Source organism: Martes martes (genome assembly GCF_963455335.1).
Source record: "Martes martes genome assembly, chromosome: X".
NCBI lineage: Eukaryota > Metazoa > Chordata > Mammalia > Carnivora > Mustelidae > Martes > Martes martes.
Window position 1 is genome coordinate 25,965,280 of NC_137897.1, and position 23,359 is coordinate 25,988,638.

The 23,359-nt window shown below is 37.2% G+C and overlaps 1 protein-coding gene across 2 annotated transcripts in view; it reads right to left on the minus strand.

Moving 5' to 3' along the window:
• DMD (dystrophin) overlaps nucleotides 1-23,359 on the minus strand; it is a 2,068,501-nt gene that overhangs the window by 523,448 nt on the left and 1,521,694 nt on the right. For both annotated transcript variants that reach the window (XM_080795194.1, XM_080795193.1), the window contains exon 54: nucleotides 5,197-5,351. In XM_080795194.1, the coding sequence (XP_080651320.1) occupies nucleotides 5,197-5,351 (155 nt within the window). The remainder of the gene's footprint in view (nucleotides 1-5,196; nucleotides 5,352-23,359) is intronic.

Here is a 23,359-nt window from a genome sequence, read left to right on the forward strand (position 1 = left end):
GGATCATGACCTGAGTCAAAGGCAGAGGCTTTAACACACTGAGCAACCCAGGTGCCCCGATTGAGGTTTTAAATAGGCTTGCAAATGTCTCGATATTGTGCATGTATTTGTCTATATGACCGAAAGTCTCAGGGCAGGTGGTACATTAGTGTCCTGCAGTAAAGCCTGAACTCTGAGAAATAGTGTCACCAGAATGCTTTCAGCAGTATCCCTTCTACCTAAAAAATCATATTTATAGGTGCTTTTCAAAGATATGAGTATTTTTTAATCTATAACCCAAATATCAATATTAGTAATTTCTCATGTTAAAATTGTTTGTAAGACTAACAACAAAAGTGAAAGTGTTTCTATGCTGTGATGGCTGTAGTTTTTGAGACTTTAAATACCAACACTACAAAGTGGATAAATAGAGAAGATATAAAGTAGAAACAAGGAAATAAAATAATGTGAACCAATACCTTTTTATTTTTTTAAAGATTTTATTTATTTATTTGACAGAGATCACAGGTAGGCAGAGAAGCAGGCAGAGAGAGAGGGGAAGCAGGCTCCCCGATGAGCAGAGGGCCCGATGCGGTGCTCGATCCCAGGACCCTGGGATCATGACCTGAGCCAAAGGCAGAGGCTTAACCCACTGAGCCACCCAGGTGCCCCAACACCTTTTTTTTTTTTAAGAAATTGTTGTAAATGTGCCCTACATTGCTTAGCTGAACATTGACAAAGATGATGTGGAGCAGGACTACCAGGCAAATTTTTTCGTGTTGATGGAAATGCTCTCTTTTGCACCATCCAGTAGGGAAGTCACTAGTTACCTGTGGCTCTTGAGTACTTAAAAGGTGGCTGATGAGATGGGGAAAATGAATTTTTAATTTAATTTTAATTTACATTCAAATTGCCACCCATGGCTACTGGCTACCCCCATTGGATAGAGTGAATCTAGAGGAAGATGATGATGTTATTTCCCTCATTGGTTTACCTGGACAAGACACTGGATAAAAAGGTTAAGACAAAAGATCATATAAAGAGTTCTCTTTTTCTTCATCTACCTAGCCCAGGATCTATAAGGATGCAAAATAAGAGAAGCTGAGAAGCTGTAGTCAAGTAGAATACGACTTCTTATGTGTGGTTGACGCACACAGCATACACAGAACGTGGAGTACAAAGGTTTCATTAGCCAGCGGAGAATCCAGCTCTCCTCGAGACCTTTCACAATGACCAGAACAACCGTCAAGCCCAATGGCCACCGTTTTATGAACCTCTGTAAATATACTATATAAACACAATGCACATGAATCTTCGAGCTACATGAATATACTCTCTTTACTCAAAGATCTGACGGGGTATCTTTCCAGGGAACTTAAGGCTGTCCAGCTACAGCATGCCAGTTTCCCAGTTTATTCTTTCCATCCCCTTTGAGGCAGACATTCTCTCTTGGCTGACTCAACCCCAATTATTAGCCACTAGAGGTGGTTTTTTGGCACAGTTCTGGTCCTCAATTTCTTGGGAAACCCACTACTTTCCTGATCCAAGCACCACTCCTTCTCCTTCTTTTTCTTCCTGCTGGAATGCGCGTGTTCTGAGGGACATGCCAAAAAGAACGGGGAGACTTCAAGGCTGACAATGCTGAGCTGTTGAGCCAATGTCACCATCTGCTTACCTCTGAACCACTCATTAAATGAGGCAAATACACCTCTATTAGGTAAGATACTGAACTTGGGTTTTCTGTTATTTGGAATGGAAAGCAATCCTAATGGATACAGTTTTCTTCTGTGTTAAGTTATTGGCGCACCAGAACACTTGTAGTTAGTTATTTTTCATTAGTTCATTTACCTATTTAATAAAAAATGTGTTGGGTGTAGTTATCATGTGAAAAGCTAAGTGCATGGTAATAAGGTAGACAAGCAGCCCATGGGAATACCCTCACAGAGCCAACATTCTCATAAATACACTAAAGTAATGAGGTAAACTCTATAGATGGGGCCTGAAAGTCAGAAAAGGCTTCCTGAAGGAATTGGCATTTATACTGAGACCTAGATAATGAACAGAACTTAACCAGGCAAAGAGGAAGGAATAATACATAAATATCAGGTCAGGAGGTAGTAGAGAAGACAGCGCATAGCTATGAGGAAATGAAAACAGCTCAATGTTACTTAATTATGTGTGGGGGACCTGGGACGGGAGACTGAGGGAATGCAGAAAATGAAGTTGTAGTTTTAAGGAAAGACTCAATCACACATGACCTTGAAATCATTTAAAAGAGCATGGACTGTTTTCAGAAAATAATGGATAAGACATTAAAGGCTTTAAAAGTCAGAGGAGGGTGAGCTACAGAAATATACCATATTTAGAAAGATCGGCCTGCCTTTTAGTAGAGAATGGATAGGAAATAGAAAGACTAGAAGGAAGGACACCAGGTAGGTCAATGATGTAGTAACTCCCGACAGTTGGGGAGGACGGAAAAAGAGAAGTGGTTGGATTTGAAAATTACTTCAGTGGTAAATAGCTTTGTGATAGCTTAGTTACTGGGGTTGTAAAAGGAAGAGTGAAGCATGAGTTTCGATTTGGCAACTGACTGGGTTGTGGTAATGTCCACTAGAGAGGCACTGTGGGGAGAGAAGTAGGCTGCATCTGGAAAAAAAGGTTGGAAGAGGGTAAACATGAGTTCAGCCTTGGGCCCATTCAGTTTGAGATTCCAGAGGGACGTTCAACTGGAAATAAAGTCAGTGGGACACGCAGGTCTGAAAATCACATGATCACTGTCAGTGGCAAATGACATAAAGGGATGGTCATCAGTGTACTCACAACTCTGTGAGTTGTGAGAAAGGCATGGGGAGGAACTTTAGAGGCAAGAGTCAAAATTATTTTGGCAGACTTCAGCTTCGGTAGGATCCAGTGGGAAATGGAATTTGGCTGCTAACATCCTATTTAAATTTAGCCATTGGAGAAATAATGGTATACCTTCCTTAGGCGGTAGATTTTTAGGGGCTGAGTCAAAAAATATAAACTGGAAGCTCCTCCAAGGGCTTGAAGAAGCCAAGCCCTTAAGGAAGTGATTAAAAGGAGAGAGAGAGCCACTTGCACATCAGAGGAGCATGGGAATGTGAAGCCAGGGGACTTCCAGTAAGAGCAGCATAGGGGGGATAGGCTTCCCCCCTCCCCAAAGCCCTCAGTTTGTACCAGGAACAAGTTTTCTTTTTGGCCCCTTCTTAGCTTACACCCCCTAAACTCACCAAATTAATTTCTGATCTTATTTGCTTTTCCAAAGAGACTTCTCTTTGACAAACAAGCATTTCCTATTGAGATTGAACTACTGAGTCTCTGATACCATTGGCTTACATATGTGTAAGTCTTCCTGAGCCTAATCTACCCTTATTTAATTCAACAGATACCAGATCTGTATTTGAATCGGAAAATTCAAACCTTGCTACTGAGAGGAAGCAGTCACTTTAAGAGTTTTTTTTTGTTTGTTTGTTTTGTTTTTTTTGTTTTTTTTTTCTGATTATCACTCCATTAGTCAAGCTTGCCCTCTCTCCACCAGGGTCCATGTGATGGAGCCCTGAAGGTAACTCCCAACTTCAAGCTGAAACTTCTTTTCCGTGGTCATCTGAATACCTGCTGTCTGGAATTCAACACTAGAGCTGCTCTCTCCCCTCAGGGCCACCGGTGCAAATCCAGTTTCGCAGGAGTTTTCACTCTTTAATTCCTAACTCAATTTCAAGATTTACTTGCTTTCTCAGTTTCCGCATATCTGTAGCTCACTACTCCTAAGAGTTTCTGCTCTTAGTTCAAAATCTGTTGGTTTTTCTCCCCCTGACAGAGGCCTTTTCTTCTTAGTATAGGCCACCTAACTGACATCTTCAGTAATTCATGTCATCTTCTGGAATTTATTTACATTTCACTGTGGTTTTCCTCATCACTGTATAGGTACTCTTTCTGCCCCAATTTTTTTTTTAAGATTCTATTTATTTATTTGAGAGAGAGAGCGTGCACACAAGCAGTGGCAGGAGTGACAGAGGGAGAGGGAGAAGCAGACTCCCCTCTGAGCATGGAGCCCGATGCAGGGGCTGGATCCCAGGACTCCAGGGATTATGACCTGAGCTGAACTGCCCATGTTTTTTGACAGAACTAAAAATAAGTACCCAATAATCCTTAAGTTACCATCGCATGAACAAGGTAACCACATCATGCAAAGAGAGTCATCATTCAACAAGGATTTCCTAGCTCCCCATTATATCACTTGGTTCAGGACCTCAGGATATGTCAAATAAGAAAGAGGGTCTTTCAAATCATAAGGGACTCTGGACTCCAGGAAACAAACTGAGGGTTACAGAAGGGAGGGGAGTGGGGGATGGGGTAACCAAGTGATGGGTATTAAGGAGAGCACCTGTTGTGATGAGCCCTGGGTGTTATATGCAAATAATGAATTGTTGAACACTACATCAAAAACTAATGATGTACTATATGTTGGCTAACCAAATATAAAAAAAAAGGGGGTCCCTGTTTGTAGGGAGTTTAGACTAATATGAAGGACAAACATTAAATAATTAGTTACATAATTCATGTTTTTATTTAAAATTAGGATAAATGCTATTAAAAGAAAAGCACATGGGGTTAAAGGAGTGCATAATAAGGACAAAGAATCTACCTTCAGGACACAGTGTCTCTAAGGGCTGTTAATTTTCATTGATATGGAAGGGGAAATGAAGTTCTGAGTCATGATACACTGCACAGATTTTCTTATTGAGTATGTGGAATGAGATACAACAACAGCACCATGGACAGCTATAATCCCATCATGAAACCCCAAGTGACTTCCTTGTCAGATTAAGAATGGGGCAGCACGTGTCACTATGGAATAGAATGATATTTCTTTGGATAGAGTTCTCAAAATGTATTGGTAAATGGCTCTTTTGACTATAAATCAGTATTTTGTGTTTGTCTAAACTCTCAGTTATAGCACCGCCTTTGCAACTGTGGGCAAATCACTTAATTTCACCAGTCTTTAGGTCCCTCATCTTTAAAATTCTAGAGGATTTAGGATTTAGGCAAGCCTTCAAATTTAGGTGATATTTATCACCTTGGATCCTCTGAAGCCCCTCTGAAGCAGGATTAGGGAAATAAATCTGTGTGGTCCACCCAGTGTCACCACCCATCCATCGTGACAACCAACACTAGTTTCAGAAATAATGTTGGTCATACCTTTTATGAATGCTTGCCCAGGAGGCATTGATGTTCTCTGTTATCATGTGGACTTTTCTGGTATCATCTGCAGAATAATCCCGGAGAAGTTTCAGTGCCAAATCATTTGCAACATCTACATTTATCTGCCACTGGCGGAGGTCTTTGGCCAACTGCTGTGGATGCACATGGGAAAGAAAATGAATGTCAGTTTTCTCTGAAATCTTAAGTTGCAGTTTCTTAAAATTTTTCATAAATAGGTTTTGAATCCCCAGGTCAGAACATGTCTACATGATAACTTTTAACCTACCATGTCATTTAGTCAATCATGGCTGTATAAACTAACCCACTTATAATGACAAAACTTTTCAAATGCTGCATCTTGAGCAATACTCAGTACCGGGTATTTCAATTTAGTGACAATTAACTGGAAATCAACTGGGCTTAATTATTTTTCTCATGGGAGAGAACAAACTATAAAAATAAGCTCCCGTATAGTTGTTGAGTATGGGACATATACCAAAATTTGAACGAAAAAACAAATCTCATGTATTTCTTTCCCTCTTCATTAACTTGTTGAATTGTTTATGTAATTAGTGCCATCTACTGGCATTCAACTACAGCTGCATATAGAAATATCACACATCAAAAGAACAGTACCGTCTGTTATCCTAGTTATGAACGTTTTTGAAGGACCGGTTTATTCATAATACTTTAATAAATATCCTCCTTTTAAATTAGAATTAAATTTCAAATGTAAGAATCTTGCTAAACCAAATGACCTGTGTTTTCTTGTTTGTCTTTGACAATTGAGTATTATCAAGCTCACTTGATAGTATCACTTGATACATCACATATAAAATAAGTAAACCAATAACAGGTTTATCTGGAAACATAATTAACCATGGCTATAAGTCCATGGAAGAAGATTCTAAGCATTAAGATGATATTAAATAGTTAAGATGGTCATATCAAATCCAACATAGTAGGTTAAGCCACTGATATAGGGACAGAGGAACAGGAATAGGCAATTCAAACAAGAGGAAGAATAAAAGATTTCCATTTTAAAAATTAACTTAAAAAACAGAGTATTAAATCAAGATGGTATAATTTGACACCAATTAAATTAATAAAAAAATAAAACCCAAGCTGGAAAGGCTGTGGTAAAACTAGCATATTCACATATTACTGCTGGGAACAGTATCAAGCAGGACAATCTGGCAATTGGTATCAACTGCCATACAAATGCTTACTCCCACTGACCTACCAATTATACTTTTGGTATTTTCTCCTAATAAAATATTTAAAAGAAGAGAAATACATTATAGGAATAAAGAGCTTCATCAACTAATATAGTACAAAAAATAAGAAAATTTCAGTGTTTAATGAGAAGACATTAAACTAACACAATACATCAACCCAATGGTCTAACGTGCAGTAAATGTGCACCAAAGTCATACGTAAAAAAAGAAACACAATTTCTAGCTATACTGTATTTCTTAACTGTAAGTCATGAATTAGAAGGGGAACACAAGAAATTGAAATAAACTGATGTTTCTGAAGAGTAGTCATTTTTGTTTTAATATTTGTTCTTTCATGCTGGTATGCTGTTTATATAATAAAATCAAACAAGAGTTACTTTAGCATAGTTCCAGTATGTTTGGGTGGACTCCTATTCCTTGAAAATGTATAATGTACATATAATCTGGCATCTCCCCATTCACTAGAACATCCTATTCTTGACTCAAAAGAAATAATTGCATTTATTGCATAAAACAAAGAGCCAAATAATCAAATTAGTACAGAGCTTCTAAAGCCGATATCACTAACTTTTGAAAGGAAAAAGGGAGAAAGTTTTTAAAGATGTAGAGAATAGTTGCTACATTACAAAGCAATTAAAATGTATTCTTGTGGAATGACTGCCTTTCCTTATGTTCTCATTTTATCAAGCCCTGTGGTTCATATTTTCTACTTTTTGGAACCTCACACTATTCAAAAGCCTTTCTGAGGTGAATCATACCCCCTGAAGGTTTTTGCTTTCTAGAAATGTCCTAAGGTACAAAATGACCTTTCCATCCCTTCCCCTCCTTACTTAAGCCAAACCTACAGTGTTAAAGTAATATGTACTTGTAACTGGGCCTTCTTATCCGTAAGATGGTGTTTGCATTTTTAAAGAAGAGTTTATTATTCATCATCTATTCAATCTCTAATTGGTAGTATAAAAATGCATGAAACTGAGACCTATGACTTGGTTACCTTTTTCCAAGTTAATTCCTTTTTAGGGAGACTTTTTTCTATTAAAGAAATATGATAAAGCAACATTAGAGCACATACATTTATATATAAAATATAAACTAAAATTTTGATAAATGTAATTAAAATCACTTATTTTACCTAATAATCTTGGGAGCCAACCCTCACTCAGGGGTTGCTATTTAAAAAGTCTAGAGGAAAAAGGATAGACTCTTTGGTTCTAATCTACAGATCATAAAAAAAATACCCAGAAGTTTAAGTTGAAAACTATGCTTGAATTTTCCAAAATCTCGAAGGAAATATCAAGTGAAAGATAGAGACTTTATAGTAAACAGGTAAAAGAATGAGGCTCAATTTCAAACCAGAGCTTTTTGATAAACTTTAATTCTTGAAAGACAGACAAACAAACAAATAAAACCACAACCCAACAAGCAATATATTTCTCTTCAAATTTGTATTCACATTGATATTAAGATTTTTATACCTATGGAAATGTTGACTGAGCTCTAACCCTCACTGTATATACTGCCCAGGTTTTATGAGGATGTAGGATTAAGAAGAAGATATCCACTGACCTTGAGCAAAACTGACAGGGCAAAGGCCCCTTTTCAACTCTAAGGTTCTCAACAACAGCGTTCTTGTCTCCCTTCTTAAACACATTTCACCTGAACAGACGGTCTCCCTTCCTCCTAAAATAGTATGTTGACCAACCTGCATTTTAACCAAGTGTCTTTCAGACTACACACAATGACTTTGACCAGTTTTGCCTACTATTGTGAAATTTACTACTGGGATAACTCCAAGCCACAGAAGGAGTGTAAATTCAAAAATACAATAGAATTCACACACGTTCTTTTTTATTTCTGAATTCCATTTACAATGGTATACACTACAGGGAATTGTTTGTATGGTGATCACAGTGTGTGAAGAAATTTGAAATACTGTGAACACAAGCCTATAAAAAAAGATGATTTTTGTGGGTGCATATATATGTGGATGTATGTTTTCCATGAAGAATATAAAATGCTAAATCTCCAAAAGATTGTGTCCCCGACCGGGAAAGAAATACTTTATATTCAAACCTAATACGGTGCTGCTGCTAATACGTGCTTGGTATTTTATACACAGCATTTTAGGCAGAAAAATGACTGTCAGCTATGGGACAACCTGAATTAATTTCAAGAACTTGGAGTATTAAAAATTTTTCATTTTAATGTTTGTCTTTCCTCATTTACAAATAAATTGTAAGAATTCTTTTTAGGAATATGGACTCTGGGAGAAAACAAGGAAGAAAGAGAGAGAGTAGTTAGAAGTTTCAGCCTGTTGTGTTTGGATCCTAGCTTGATTACTTCCTGGTTATGTGACAAATGGGAAAGTTAATTGTCCTCTTTGTGGTTCCATTTCCTTCTTCCTCAAATGGGTGTAGTAACAGCATTTACCTCAAAGATTTTCACGAGTGTTCATTAAGAAAATCCAGGGGATACATTCAGAATGGTAACTGGCACATTCAAAGAATTCAATAAATATTAGCTATAATCATTCTGATTATTACTACCCTTTCTATTACTACTACTACTACTAATTCTACTGCTATTACTACTATTTTGAATGAGCCACACTGTATTCAACACAGGGTAAGCCTCTACTGACCGCAAAGCAAGGGACTCACTGTTTTACAGACATTGTCAGTAATGCCGTAGCTTATCTAAAAGACTCCCTTTAATTCAGGAGATAAATGTGAGTCCGTAGACTTATAATTAAAAAATTTCAGTTGAGTGTTGTTGAGGTTTTCTTATATAACGTGTTTTGAGATGGTCACCTACAAAGGAAATTAGCATTTGTTCCAGATGAACCCGAGTTTAACATTTTTAATAACCGTGACTCAAAGGAGCTTCACAAAAGGCAACACAGAGTAATGAAAAGGCATTTTCCCAGGAAGTCTTATTTGGCTATTGTTTTGCTGTTTGATCTTAAGAAAGTCATTAACCTTAAGAGTCCCAGTTTTGTTGTGTGTAAAATAGAATGGAGCGACTTATTCTGCCTATGCCTCAGGTTTGTCATGAGGCCAAAATCAAAATAAAAGTGCTCAGAAAATTATAAAATAGGATCCTAATGTATTTATGGACAAAAAGTTCTACATATTAGGTTTCTCCATTTTGTTAGGATACTGTGTCTGCATGCATGAACTAAGAAGTTCATTAAAAAAATTCTAGCTCTGTGAGCTAACAGTGGAAGAGCTTCTTAGCTTTTAGATCCCTTCTTTGGCAATCTCCTACTCTACTCAATATTGCAGATGAACTAACCCCTCGGGAGAAGAGAATTTCCCAGGATTTCTTGTCAGTTGGTTTCTAGATTGGTTAGGCCAGTGAGAGGTCTTGGTAGGAAACGGAAGAGGAGGAGGAAGGGGGAAACTCAAGTATATTTTCTTTCTCTCCCCATGGGCAGAGTCTCCTCCATGTTTCCATTTCTTAAGGGACAGCCCTTCCCTTTGTAGTGTCAGGACCCACTGTGCTGCCCCCATAGTTATTGAGTAAGTACCAGGTGATTCCAGTTTCTGGACTTTGGTAACACTGGTTGGTCCTTTGGCCCTTGAGGTGGCCAACAGCTTCCTGATATTGCCAACCTCTGGGCTACCCTAGTGTCTCCTACTGGGTTTCTTAGCTCTTCCATTAGCCATGGAACCAGTCATCGGGGTTAAATTTCCTCTGAAATATCTAGGGTGGTTTTCAGACCGAACCCTGATGATCCAAACTGGAAGAAATCTCACACCAAAAGGCCCTGCCTACAATGACACAGCTTAACTTAACAAGCACACATTTCATTAAACAGAGATGATACCTTGCATCTTTCTTTTTAGTCTCAAAGGAAGAGATGACTCGTGCAATGGGAAGCAGATCCCTCTGTCTGGACACTCATCTATTCTGGGATATTTATGTCTTTTCAGTCTCTTGTCTCTCTGCAGGGTCTTTCTCCACAGCCTTCTAACAGGAGTCCTCCTCCAACCCCCTCATCTTCAAACAACAACAACAAAACCTACACCCTGTCCTTGTCTTTCCTTTCATAGTTAAGCTCCTCAGAAAGCAAATATTCACTGATTACATTCCTGCCCCTGTACAACTCATCAAAATCAGGCTTGTGCCAACACCACCCCACTAAAACTATTCTGACACATCATTGGTGTAAATTGGATTAGTGGCCCCAATTCCTTACCCCACCCTGTACCCACATTCTTTGCTATTTAACTTTTAATTTCCTGCTACAGACAGCAGAGGTGAGTTCCTGGCCCTTGTCAGTGACCTTGGCCTTATGACTTGTTTTTCCTAATCCTAATGGGGTATTTATAGAACTGATACAAGAGGGGGCTTGAAATGTGCTCCTGCAGTGTGGTTAGCCCTTAATGTGTTTCAGCTACCACCAAGAAATAAACATCCCTGGGGCTACCCTGATCATCCCTGGTGAAGGATGAGTGACCATGGACGGGAGCCATCCCAACCAAGCTGCAGCATGAAGCCGTGGCACCCCAGCCAAGCTGTCAACTCATTAAAAAGTACATGTTTACTGTTGTGTGCCACTGACATTCTGAAGTGTTCTGGTATGCAGAATGTTTGCGAAAATAGTTAACTGATGTAGTCACCAGTGGCCAATGTCTGGGGTAAATCTTAGGTTCTCATTTAATTTATTTGCAGCAACTAGTGCTACTGGTTAGTCCCTTCTTGAGGTTCCATCCTTTCTTAGCCCTCTGTCTTTGGGTCTCCTCTCTAATCTCTTATTTCAGTTGTTCTTTTTCTATCTTTCTCTTAAATGTTGATGTTCTCCAAGGTTCTGTCCTTAGTCCAATTTTTTCCATCTGTAGTGTAACTGACCCTGAACTGGAAGAGGAAACAGAGAGCATACCCAAAGAAGGGTTTTATCACAATTTTCTCCTTACCAAGTCATCTACCTCCACTGTCACTGCCTTAATTTAGGTTCTCATTATTTCTTGGTTGGATTCTCCAACAACCTTTTTACTGGCTCCTTTCCTCCACCTCAAACCAGTCCTTCCATCCGCAAAGAGCTGCTCAAGTAATATTTTTGAAATACGAATAGAACCATATCACTCCTCTGTAAAAACTTTCAGTGGCTCCCTCTTACCTACAAGACAAAATCCAAACTTTCTCCTTAGATTATGAGGCTCTCCAGTATAGGACCCCCACCCACACATCCACTTTCATCTTTTGTTATCCAGTATCCTTTTCCTTTTCTCTGACCCAATACCATAATTGCCCATCCAATAATATGAAAACTTCTGAAAGTTTAAGTGACTTGTTGATGACAAAGCTAATCAGTGATAGAGGCGTCAGAAAAATGCAAGTTTCTTGACTCCAGTATTCAGGGTTCAATCTAGCTAAAGAAGATACACTTTCATTTAAAGGAATTTAATGTAAATGATTGAGCTTATTATAACTGAACACCAAAGAATGTAAAACAGTCTCCTTCATGATTATAGCATGATTGGAAAATTATTGTGTATAATAAAGTAAGACATTGCCAAACAAAGACAGCAGAAAAAACACAGATTTGGTTTATTAAAAAAAATCACTAAACAATTCAGTCCTAAGTATGAATTAATGTTCTATAATTCTCTATTGGGAAAAAGAAACACTCTCTCTTGCTTGTGTGAATTAAAATGACCTATAAAACCTCTTTATGGATTTATAATAGAAATGTTAAAATATCTGTAAGGAAGCTATTTCAAAAGTAAAGCCTCTCACCATTAACTTCACTATTCATCTATTAAACCTCTGACATTACCAAACATCTCTGTTTCAGAAGGTAACACTCTATACAGGAGATACTATTTAAGAAAATGGCCCTCATTTTCCAGCTTACTGGAAATGATTAATCTTTTCAATAGCTTTGAGGACTACATACCAAAGTTGTTACTTTTTTGTCCTTTCAACAATGACTACAAGCTGAGAGCAGGCTAGTAAATGTGTTATCGGCCAACCCATTAGAGTTCCATTATTTTCTGTCTTACATGGCTTCATGTAATGAATTTTCATAATTAAACTAATGGCATACAATTTATTTTCCTCCCTCTTTACTTTCAGGCCCCATTTCTCTTCCAGCTTCTTTGGAATAAGTTTTATACAAAAAGAAGGGAGGAGAGCCCTCCAAGTACTTCATTACCTTAATTTCATTATGACATTTTAGAAAGCATTCTCTTTATCTGGGCTTTCTCTTTAATTTGCTGACTTTATTAAAAGGCTTAAGTAGTGTTGTAATTAAGAAATCACCCAGCTACCCCAGGCATCTAAGAGAAGTCTGGTTGAGAGGGTATGGAAATGGTTGGGTGGAAATTACTCGAGAGAGAATGCCAGATGATAGATCTACAGAAAGTGGCATTTTTCTTGGCTATTTTTCAAACCCCATGAGCCTACTGTGGTATAATACATTATTGTCCACAAACATTCAGTGCCTTTTCAAGCCATCCACACCCCCATTGAACTGGGGATGGCTATGTAACTGATTATGGCTACTTGTCACTTTCAGGCAGAATGTTTATGAATTGATGACATTATTCATGTTTCCTGGCTCCTTAATCATGAGTGTATATATCAAGACCCAGCTGTTATCAGCCTTGGTCCCTGACTGACTAAACTAAGTAGAACCCTCTTGTGAATCTACAATGGACATGTAACATGAGTAAAATATAAAGTTTGTGTTGAGCTTCTACATTTGAAGGTTGTTAGTGTGGCATAACTTAGACTATCCTGACAGATATAGCTAGCCAGGTACAACCCTAACTCCAGAAGGGCAATCTATCATCTCCAAATAGTCTGAGGCCAGGGTTAGGGATAGAATAAGCTAGTATAATGATTCATACAGAAGAGGTTCTGTTGCTAATATGTATTTGAGAAACTAAGTTTCTAAAGCAGTTTATAAACTTGAAGAGACAAGAAAAAGATCTGTAGTCTTAATGACATGTAGATACATGCCTTTTGAAGGCAACTTTGAGATATAATTCACATAACATAAAATCTACCCATTTTAAGTGTATAATTTAGTGTTTTTTGGTATACTCAAAGAGTTGTGAAGCCATCACCACAATCTAATTTTTTAAAAGACTTATTTATCATTTTAGGGGGATGGGAAGGGGCAGAGGGAGAGAGAATTTCACGCAGACTCTCTGCTGAGCCCAATGTGGGGCTGGATCCACAACCCTGAGATTATGATCTGGACTGAAATCAGGAGTTGGACCCTGAGATCATGACCTGAGCCAAAAATCAAGAGTCAGACGCTCAACTGACTGAGCCACCCAGGCACCCCCACAATCTAATTTTGGAACATTTTCTTCAAACCCAAAAGAAACCCTGTACCATTAAGAGTCACTTCCCATTGTCTATTTTCTCCCTCCCCTAGCCTTTACTGGATACATCATACAAATGGGCTCATACACTATGTGGTCTTCTGTGATTGGCTTCTTTCACCCAGCATAATGTTTTTGAGGTTCATCCATGTTATAGCAGGTACCAGTACTTTAATGATTTTTATTTCCAAATAATATTCCATTGCAATATACCACCTTAAAAAATCATTCTTTAGTTGATAAACATGTGGGTTTTTCCCACTTTTTAGCTATCACAAATAACTCTGCTACAAACATCTGTATAAAAGTTTTGTGTGAATGTATGTTTTTATTTCTCTTGGATACATACCTGAGTATGGCACTGTTATGTCAGATAGTAGTTTCATGTTTAATGTTTACAGGAACTGCTAAACTTTTTTCCAAAGTTGTACCATTTCACAATAGCAATGTATGAGGTTTCAATTAGTTCACATTTTTGTCAACACTCATTATCATCTTCCTTATTTCAACCATCCTAGTGAGTATGAAGTGGCATGTCATGGTTTTCATTTGTATTTTCCTAATGACTAATGATGCTGACTATCTTTTCATGGGCTTATGGTGCATTTGTACATCTTCTTTGAAGAACTGTCTTTTAAAATCTTTTGTTGATTTGTAATGGGGCTATCTTTCAGTTCTTGTTGATTTATAAAGTTCTTTATGTATTCTGGATACAAGTCCCTTATCAGATATTTGCAAATATTTTCTCCCATTCTGTGGGTAATCTTCACACTTTCTTTATGATATCTCTTGCAGTACAAAAGTTTAATTTTGGTTGCTTTTGGTGTCATAGACAAGAAAACATTGCCTAAGTCATCATACTAATATGTTGTCTTATAACAGCTTTAAAAGTTTTAGTTCTCAGGGCACCTGGGTGGCTCAGTTGGTTAAGTGTTGGCTCAGGTCATGATCTCAGTCCTGGGATTAAGCCCCCTGTTGGGCTCCATGCTCAGCAGCAAGTCTGCATGAGGATTCCTTTCCTATTCCTCTGCCCCCTCTGTTCTCTCTCTCTCTCTCTCTCTAAAAATAAATACATTTTTTTTAAAATAAACTTTTAGTTCTTACAGTTAGCTCTATCACAATCCATTTTTGAGTTAATATTGTATATGGTGTTACATGGGGTCAAACTTCATTATTTTGTATGTGAATATTTAGTTATCCAAGCACAAGGATTTAAAAAGACGATTGTTTTGCCATTGACTTATCTTAGCAATCTTGTCAAAAATCAATTGACCTTGAAAGCAAGATTTTACATCTGGATTTTCAATTTTATTTCATCAATCTATATTTCTAGCTTCTTGTCAGCACCATATTGTCTTGATTCCAGTAGCTTTGTAGTATGTTTTAAAATTGGGAATTGTGAGTCCTCTTTCTTTGCTGTTTTTCAAGGTTGTTCTGGCTATTCCTTGTCCCTTGCATTTCAGTAAATATTTTAGGATCCACTGGTCTATTTCTGCAGAAAGACCAGCTAGAACTTTGATGAGGATGGCATAAAGTGTATAGATCAATTTGAGGATATTGCTATCTTAACAATATTAAGTCTTTTGATCTGGGAACATGGGACATTTCCCCCATTTATTTAGATCTTCTTTAATTTCATTCAACAGTGCTTTGTAGTTGGTGGTATAAAAGTCTTGCATTTTTTAATTCCTAAGTATTTTTTCAAATATTTTATTTATTTGCTAGAGAGAGCAAGAGAGAGAGAGCAACCATAAGCAGGGGGAGCATCAGGCAGAGGGAGAAGCAGGCTCCCTGTTCAGCAAGGAGCCCGATGTGGGACTCTGATCCCAGGACTCTGGGATCACGACCTGAGCTGAAGACAGACACTTAACCAACTGAGCCACCAGGTGTCCTGTAAGTATTTTATTTTTTGATGCCATTATAAATGGAATAGTTTTCTGAATTTCATTTTTCAGATTATTCATTGCTTATATATAGAAAAGCAATTGATTTATGCATTTTGGTCTTATAATCTGTAAACTTGCTGAATTTATTCATTCTAATACTCTTTCAGTATATTCCTTAGGATTTTCTGTATACAAGATCATGTCATCTGCAAATGGATAGTTTTATTTTTTCCTTTCCAATCTGGATGATTTTCATCTATTTTTCTTGCCCAGTTGCTGTGGCCCGAACTCTATTATAGTGGTAAAGAGAAGTGGTGAGGGCAACCATCCTTACCTTGTTCCTGATCATAGGTGAAAGCATTCAGTCTTTTACTGTGATGTTAATTGTAGGCTTTGCTCGGATGCCCTTTAAGAGGTTAAGGAATTTTCCTTCTGTATTATTTTCCTAGGACTTCCAAGACAAAGTATCACAAACTGGGTGGCTTAAAATGGCAAAATGTATTGTCTCACAGTTCTAGAGTCAAGGTGTCGCAGGCTATGCTCCATGTAATACCTATATGGAAGAATCCTTCCTTGCTTCTTCCTAACTTCTGGTGGTACTTGTCAATCCTCACTGTTTCTTGTCTTACAGTGGCAACACTTTCATCTCTGCCTTTGATGTCACCTGGTATTGTCCCTATGGTGAGTGGGTGAGTGTCTTCACATGGCATTCTTCTCTCCGTGTATGCCTCTTTTCCTCCTCTTATAAGGACACCAGTCATATGTGATTAAGAACCCAGCCTGCTCCAACCTCATCTTAACTTGACCACATCTGCAATGACCCTATGTTCAAATAAGGACACAAATGAGGTCCAGGGTTTGGGCCTTCAACACATTTTTAAGGAGACACTATTCAGCCTACAACACCTTTTATTAGTAATTTGTTGAGTGTGGGTTTTTTCCCCCATGAAAGGGTTTGGATTTTGTCAAATGCTTTTTCTGCAACTATTGAGATGACTGAATGGATTTTGTCATTTATTCTACTACTATGATACATTATAGACAGCCCCAACTTATGATTGTTTGACTTAGGATTTTTTTTCACTTTATAATGGTGTGAAAGTGACATATTCAGTGGAAAGCATACTTCAATTTTGAATTTTGATCTTTTCTAAGACTAATGGTATGCAGTATGATATTCTCTCATAATGCTGGGCAGTGGCAGTAAACTGCAGCTCCCAGTCAGTCATGTTATCTTGAGGGATAAGCAACTGATACACTTATAACCATTCTGTACAGATATAACTGCTCTGTTTTTTACTTTCAGCACAGTAGTCAATAAATTACAAGGGATATTCAACATTTTATTATAAAACAGGTTTTGTGTTAGATGATTTTGCCTAGCTGTATACTAATGTAAGTGTTCTGAGCACATTTAAGGTGGGCTAGCTAAGCTATAATGTTTGTTAGGTTAGGTGTATTAAATGTACTTTTGGCTTATGGTATTTTCAACTTTTGATAAGTTTATTGAGACATAACCCCATCGTAAGTAAAGAAAAGTCTTTATGTTGATTTAATTTTGTATGTTAAACTAACCTTGTATTCCTAGAATAAACTTCACTTGGTTGTCGTATATAGTCCTTTCAATATGTTGCTGTATTAGGTTTGACAGTATTATTCTTAAGGCTTTTTGAGTCTATATTCATGAGATATATTGGTTTGTGGTTTTTTTTTTTTTCCTGTCATATCTTTGGTTGGGAAATATTCCTTTCTCTTCCATGTTTTGGAATAGTCTGTGAAAGGCTGTTATTAATTCATTTTTAAATATTTGGTAAAACTCACCAGTGAAGCCATCTAGGCCTGGGTCATTTCTTGGGAAGAGTTTTAAAATTACTGATTCAATTTCTACACTGGTTATAGGTCTATTCATATTTCTTATTTCTCCCATTCATAATAATCTCTTATAATCCTTTTTATTTCTATAAGGTTGGTAGTGGTGTATCCTTTTTCATTTCTAAGATTAGTAATTTGAGCTTTCTTTCTCTTCTTTCTTAAGTCATTCCAGCTAAAGGATTGTCAATATTGTTGATCTTTCCAATAACTAACTTTTTTCCCCAATAACTAACTTTTAATTCTTTTGATTTTCTCACTTTTCTTTCCTCTGTTTCATTGATTTCACTCTAATTTTTATTACTTCCTCTTTCTTCTTGCTTTAATCTCCTTTTTCTAACCACTTAAGTTAGAAGATTGGGATACTCATTTGAGATCTTTCTTCTTCTTTTCTTGTTTTTAGAGAAGGAGGGCAGAGAGGCAGAGGGAGAGAAGTTAAGTTAAGCCTTAAGAAGGCTCTATGCCTAGCACGAAGCTGATGTGTGGCTCCATCGCACAACCTTGAGATCATGACCTGAGCACAAATCAAGAGTCAGATGCTTAACCAACTGAGCCACCCAGGCACCCCAAGATCATTCTTTTTCAATACAGTTATTTACAGTTATAAATATTGCTCCAAACATGCATTAGTTGCATCTTATAAACTTTAGTATGTTCTGTTTTTATGCCCATTTATCTCAAAGTATTTTTGCATTTCTTTTGTGATTTCTTTGTTGACCTATTAGTTATTTAATAATGTACTGTATCATTTTCTCATAGTTGTGAATTTCCCAAATTTACTTTTGTCATTTTTAATTTCATTTAATTTACTTATGGTTAGAGAATCTACATTATGTGATTAAAATCCTTTTAAATCTATTAAGACTTGTTTTATGACATAGCATATTAGCATATTGTCTATCCTGGAGAATATTCCATGTGCAATTGAGAAGAATGTATACTCTGTTATTATTGGGTGGAATGTTCTATGTGTGATTGTTAGGCCTTGCTAGTTCATAGTGTTTTTCCAAGTCTCCTATTTCCTTATTGATTTTCTGCCCAGGTTATCCATTGTTAAAAGTAAGGTACTGAAGTCTTTGTTCTTGTTGAACTGCTTATTTCTTCCCTCAATTCTGTCAGTTTTTGCTTCCTGTATTTTTTGATAATTATTTTCTTCTCCCTTTTCCTTGGTATAGATTATTCCTATTGACCAAGTTCACTGACTCTTCTGCCAGGTCAGATCTGGTGTTGAGCTCCTCTAGTAAAAATGTTAATTATTATACTTTTAAACTCCAGAATCTCTACTTGGTTCCTGTTCATAATTTATATCTCTTTATTGATAGTCTCTATTTGGTAAAACATGCATGTAGCCTTGTAGATCCCCCAGGAATATGTCAGAGCTTTTCAAATAACTCTGAGGACATCTCATTCCCCAGATCTTCCTTTTCAGTTTTTTCCTAGACCATGATTATCTCAACTGATATCACAGCCTCAGGCAGTTACTATTTAAACAATGCTGCTGACTGTTTGGGACAGACACTGTGGGGATAGGGCTTTTTCTGGGAGTTAGTGCAAAGTCAGTCAAATAATAAATGACAAGGCCTTGTGTATAGGTTTGTTCTAAGGAGCTGCAAGACAGGTCAAATAGTAATAAAGCTCTGGGAATGAAATGGGTCTTTCTGAGGAACTCCAATCCTGGTCTTCACTCTCTAGTGGCTATAAGCCTGCTGATTCTCAAAGCTACTGTGGAGCTGGGAGAAAGTGATGGAATAGGCCAAGTTAAAAAGCCTCAAACCCTGCTGTTCTTACTGAAGTTCAGCAGTTTATAAAATGCTGTCAACCTCTGGTTAATTTCCAGAATTCAGAAAAGGCAATTTTGACAATTCTTGCAATTTGTTGCTTTTATGGAGGAGTATGTTTACAGACTTGCTATATTATATTTTTGAGCATGATATAAGTTAGACTAAGAAAAGGAAACAAGGTAAAATATGGTGTAATCAGAGCATAATACTATTCAAGTCTTGGTGACTGTGCATTAAATATTTATATAGTATAGCAATACCTGGGGAAACTAGCCCATTACTTCCTCTACTCTATCAGTGATGTAGGAAGCACTCTGGCTATATGCTTTGAGAAGTTTAAAAATAGATTCATACATACTTTGGGAGAAAAAGTACAATTAGGTTATTGATTCTTTCTCTTTAATCATGAAGAAATGGTAGGTCTCGGCAAGAAGATTTCTGATGTTTTTCATTACAGTATCAGAAATCCAAACCTTAAACTACCAGTGTGAATCAATTCACTGATTTAATTTTGTGCAAGTCAAAAAGTAAATAAAACATGTGGAAGAAGAACTCAGCTTCCACTACTGTACATATCCTTATGGCACATTAGAATATGATCTAATTCCACCCATCCCCCCAAATAATTAAAACTGCAGTGTTTTACTTCCATATTTGAAAAAGTTCTTCATTAGCTTCTTTCTTAGTAAAATAATTTGGGATCCTCAAATACCTACTGTATTTACCATATATAACAAGTTCACTTTTAAAATTAATTTCTTGTTTATAGTATATCTATCTTTCAAGTTCCCTAAAGAATGTCTTCAAAACACAGATATTTTGCAGCCTTGGAAATGTTTATTTAATAATTTGATAAATTATTGGATTTCTCGCCTCAGATAGTTTTAAGTATTATAGAGCCAAATCAGCTAGGCTCAAACAAGATTTCACTTCTCTATTGAATTCATGTACTCTTAGCTCAGCCAAGCACAAAACAGCTAATGCCGTCACGTTTGAAAAGCTTTTATGCTGAATTTGACACAAAAGCAATCACAAAGCAGACAAAAAAGGAATTTCTCTTTCAAAAGCTGAAAGGGGAAAAAATAAATGAAAACTCTGAGACTGGATAAATCTCTCTTGACACTGGAAAAGAAAGCTTAAAATCATCAAGAAATAATTTTTCCAAGGAATTCATTGCCAAGTTTGGGCCAATCTTAATAGCCTGGGGAACAGGTTGTGAAGTCAACCAAGATTCTGCCAAATAAAATAAATCCCATGATGACCGCTGCTGGCAGTTTTAGGTGCCAATGTCACACCATCTTACTTCTTATGAAAGTTAAATGGCATCATCCCTCATAGGATTCTGTCATAGCTTATTGGCAGGGAGTTTGATTAAAATGGAAATCCTGTATGATTTTTCCCTAACATCTGTCTTTCTACCTCAAAAAAAATTATTGTTTTATTAGGGCCATGGCAAAGATGAAATAAAGCCATGTGGTTCACAGAATTAGCTGTTTCCTCACATTATGTTTCTGTTTCCAAAAAATTAAGGGTTATGTAGGAAAGAAACTACATATATTACGGACATCTCTTAATGAACTGCTCATTAATCATCAACATGATGGGCTGCCTATAGCTTGTTCTTTTGACAAATCGAGACTCTCTCATTGCCATCTCCTTCCAGCCTGACCATGCTTTCAAGATGGACTGTCCCTGGATGCTACCTGAGACTTGATTCCTCTCCTGTGATGGGCTTGTTCTTGTCCCCATCTTTTCTCTGCTACTTTTTTTTAAGCAAGAGGAGGAGGCTGTCTGAATGGCCAATCAGTAAGGAGATGGTTAAGGTAGAACTTAATGAGATACTGTAAAGTATTTAAAATGCTAATTATCAAAAGTTATAAAGCAACATCTATAGGTATTTACGTAAGGACACTAAGTTTATCTCCATCATGAGGACAGTGAAAGTATGTAGATAAGAAATGGAAGAGATTACAAAGATGAGCAATGATGAATCACAAAAATATCAGAATTGTAGATGAATTTTTCTTTAGTTCAGGTACAATGACTGGTTTAAGTTTTCAAAGAGTATAATACTACTGGTGCTTGCCTTTGGAACCATTTCGCTGTGACAGTAAGGGTAGTCATCAGTGACGTTGCTGCAAGGGAGGCTGGCTGGTTTAATCACAGCTCTCCACCTCTGTAGACACAGCCTGATGATCACCTTACGAGGCTCACTAGCTCTCCAGCTAATCTTAGGCACGGGGACTCAGAAAGAATTTATGGAGCTAGGAGATTCTGTTCAAATTATCCAATGCCTATTTATGTCTATTTTCACCTTTTCTTCATAGTAAAACAGAATATGAAAACCTCTCCCCACTATACTGTTTCATCATTTTCATTTCCCACCTGTTGGCTTATCAGTAATGTGATCTTATTTGTCAATTCATAATTACAGTTGTCTCCTTTTCTGATCTTCACAGTGTTTTCTTGATTTGTTTTAGTCACGTAGAAGACAATGGGTAGAAGAGAAAATCTGTGAGGTCATCTACAAGATTAATTGCTATGCATTCATATCGTAACTCTATGATTTTTAAGAGGAGTTTCTGAACTTCTCTAGGCTTCAATTTTCTCACCCGTAAACTGGGAACAATAATAGTCATGGAAGATTCCTCAGAGGGTAAAATTAAGCCAATATATATAAAATGATTAGCACAATTTTTACAATGAACAAGTACTTTCTAAATATTTGTATTAGCATTAGAATTACTTTTAGCTTTAGCATATGTCATTTAGGGAATTGATGGAAAAATTACAGCTTTGGTCATCTTTATATAATGAACGTACAGTGAAAGTGCAACTATATATATAATTATATACATAGTTGAATTCCTAACATATAACATATAACACAAACAAAAACATCAGTTCCTATAGATAGTGGCTGAGCCATTTTTATGATGTAGTTTTAGACTGACATTTGAAAAGCAGTTTTTTTATTTTGAAAGTGTGACAATGATAGCAATTATATCATCTTGTTGTTGTTTTAGGTGTTTAAAACATATGACTTGTTTTGATGATGAAATCATTTTGGTTTATCCTTTCATATTTTCTTTTGCCTTTCTTTTCATTTCTTATTTAAAGCCCCTTGCTTTTCTAGGGGCTACAAAACCCTATTCATTCTTGACATCACTTCAAGATTCTTGTAGGTTTTGAGATTTCTCATGTGACAACTTGCAGTCTTCTTGCCCTTATCAAATTTATCACAATATGCCTCTCATTTCTCCTTTCCTTATTCTAACCCAAGGGTCCAGCCCAAACCCTTTTTCCCTGTTAATTCCTCCCACCAGTTGATTGCTTTCTTCCAAGATCTGCTAGATTCATAGAATCCTCAGTTTTTGGACAGGAAAAAGAAATGGTATAACATACTGAGTACCTTATGGATAAGACCCGAGCCTTCAAGAACAGCTGCATGAATTCTATTCCACAGTCAAACTAAGAATTGGGAATATCACCATTAGAAATTCCTATGCCTTCGGGGTGCCTGGGTGGCTCAGTGGGTTAAAGCCTCTGCCTTCGGCTCAGGTCATGATCTCAGGGTCCTGGGATCGAGCCCCACATGGGGCTCTCTGCTCAGCAGGGAGCCTGCTTCCCTTCCTCTCTCTCTGCCTCCCTCTTTCCTTACTTGTGATCTCTGTCTGTCAAATAAATAAATTAAAAAAAAAAAGAAATTCCTGTGCCTTCTATGTTCATCCAAGGGAGAAAATCCTAGTGGCAACAAGCATCTTGTGAAAGACATAACTGCTTCCAACAGAGGTAATGATGAGTCTGTAAAATCCTATGTGACTTTCTAACATTCCTGTCATATGAACAAAAATCTTGTCCTCATAGCAGCGCAGCTCCTTCGGAGAAGTAGCTATGGCTGAGGCTGGCTACAAGCTCATTAGCTCACTATTCCCATTTACTCTTCCTGATGTTAAGCTGGGAACATGTTCTTGTCAATGGGAGGTGGGTGATGCACATAATCTCCAGGCCTGTCCATAGAACTCCATGGATAAGCTGGCCACATT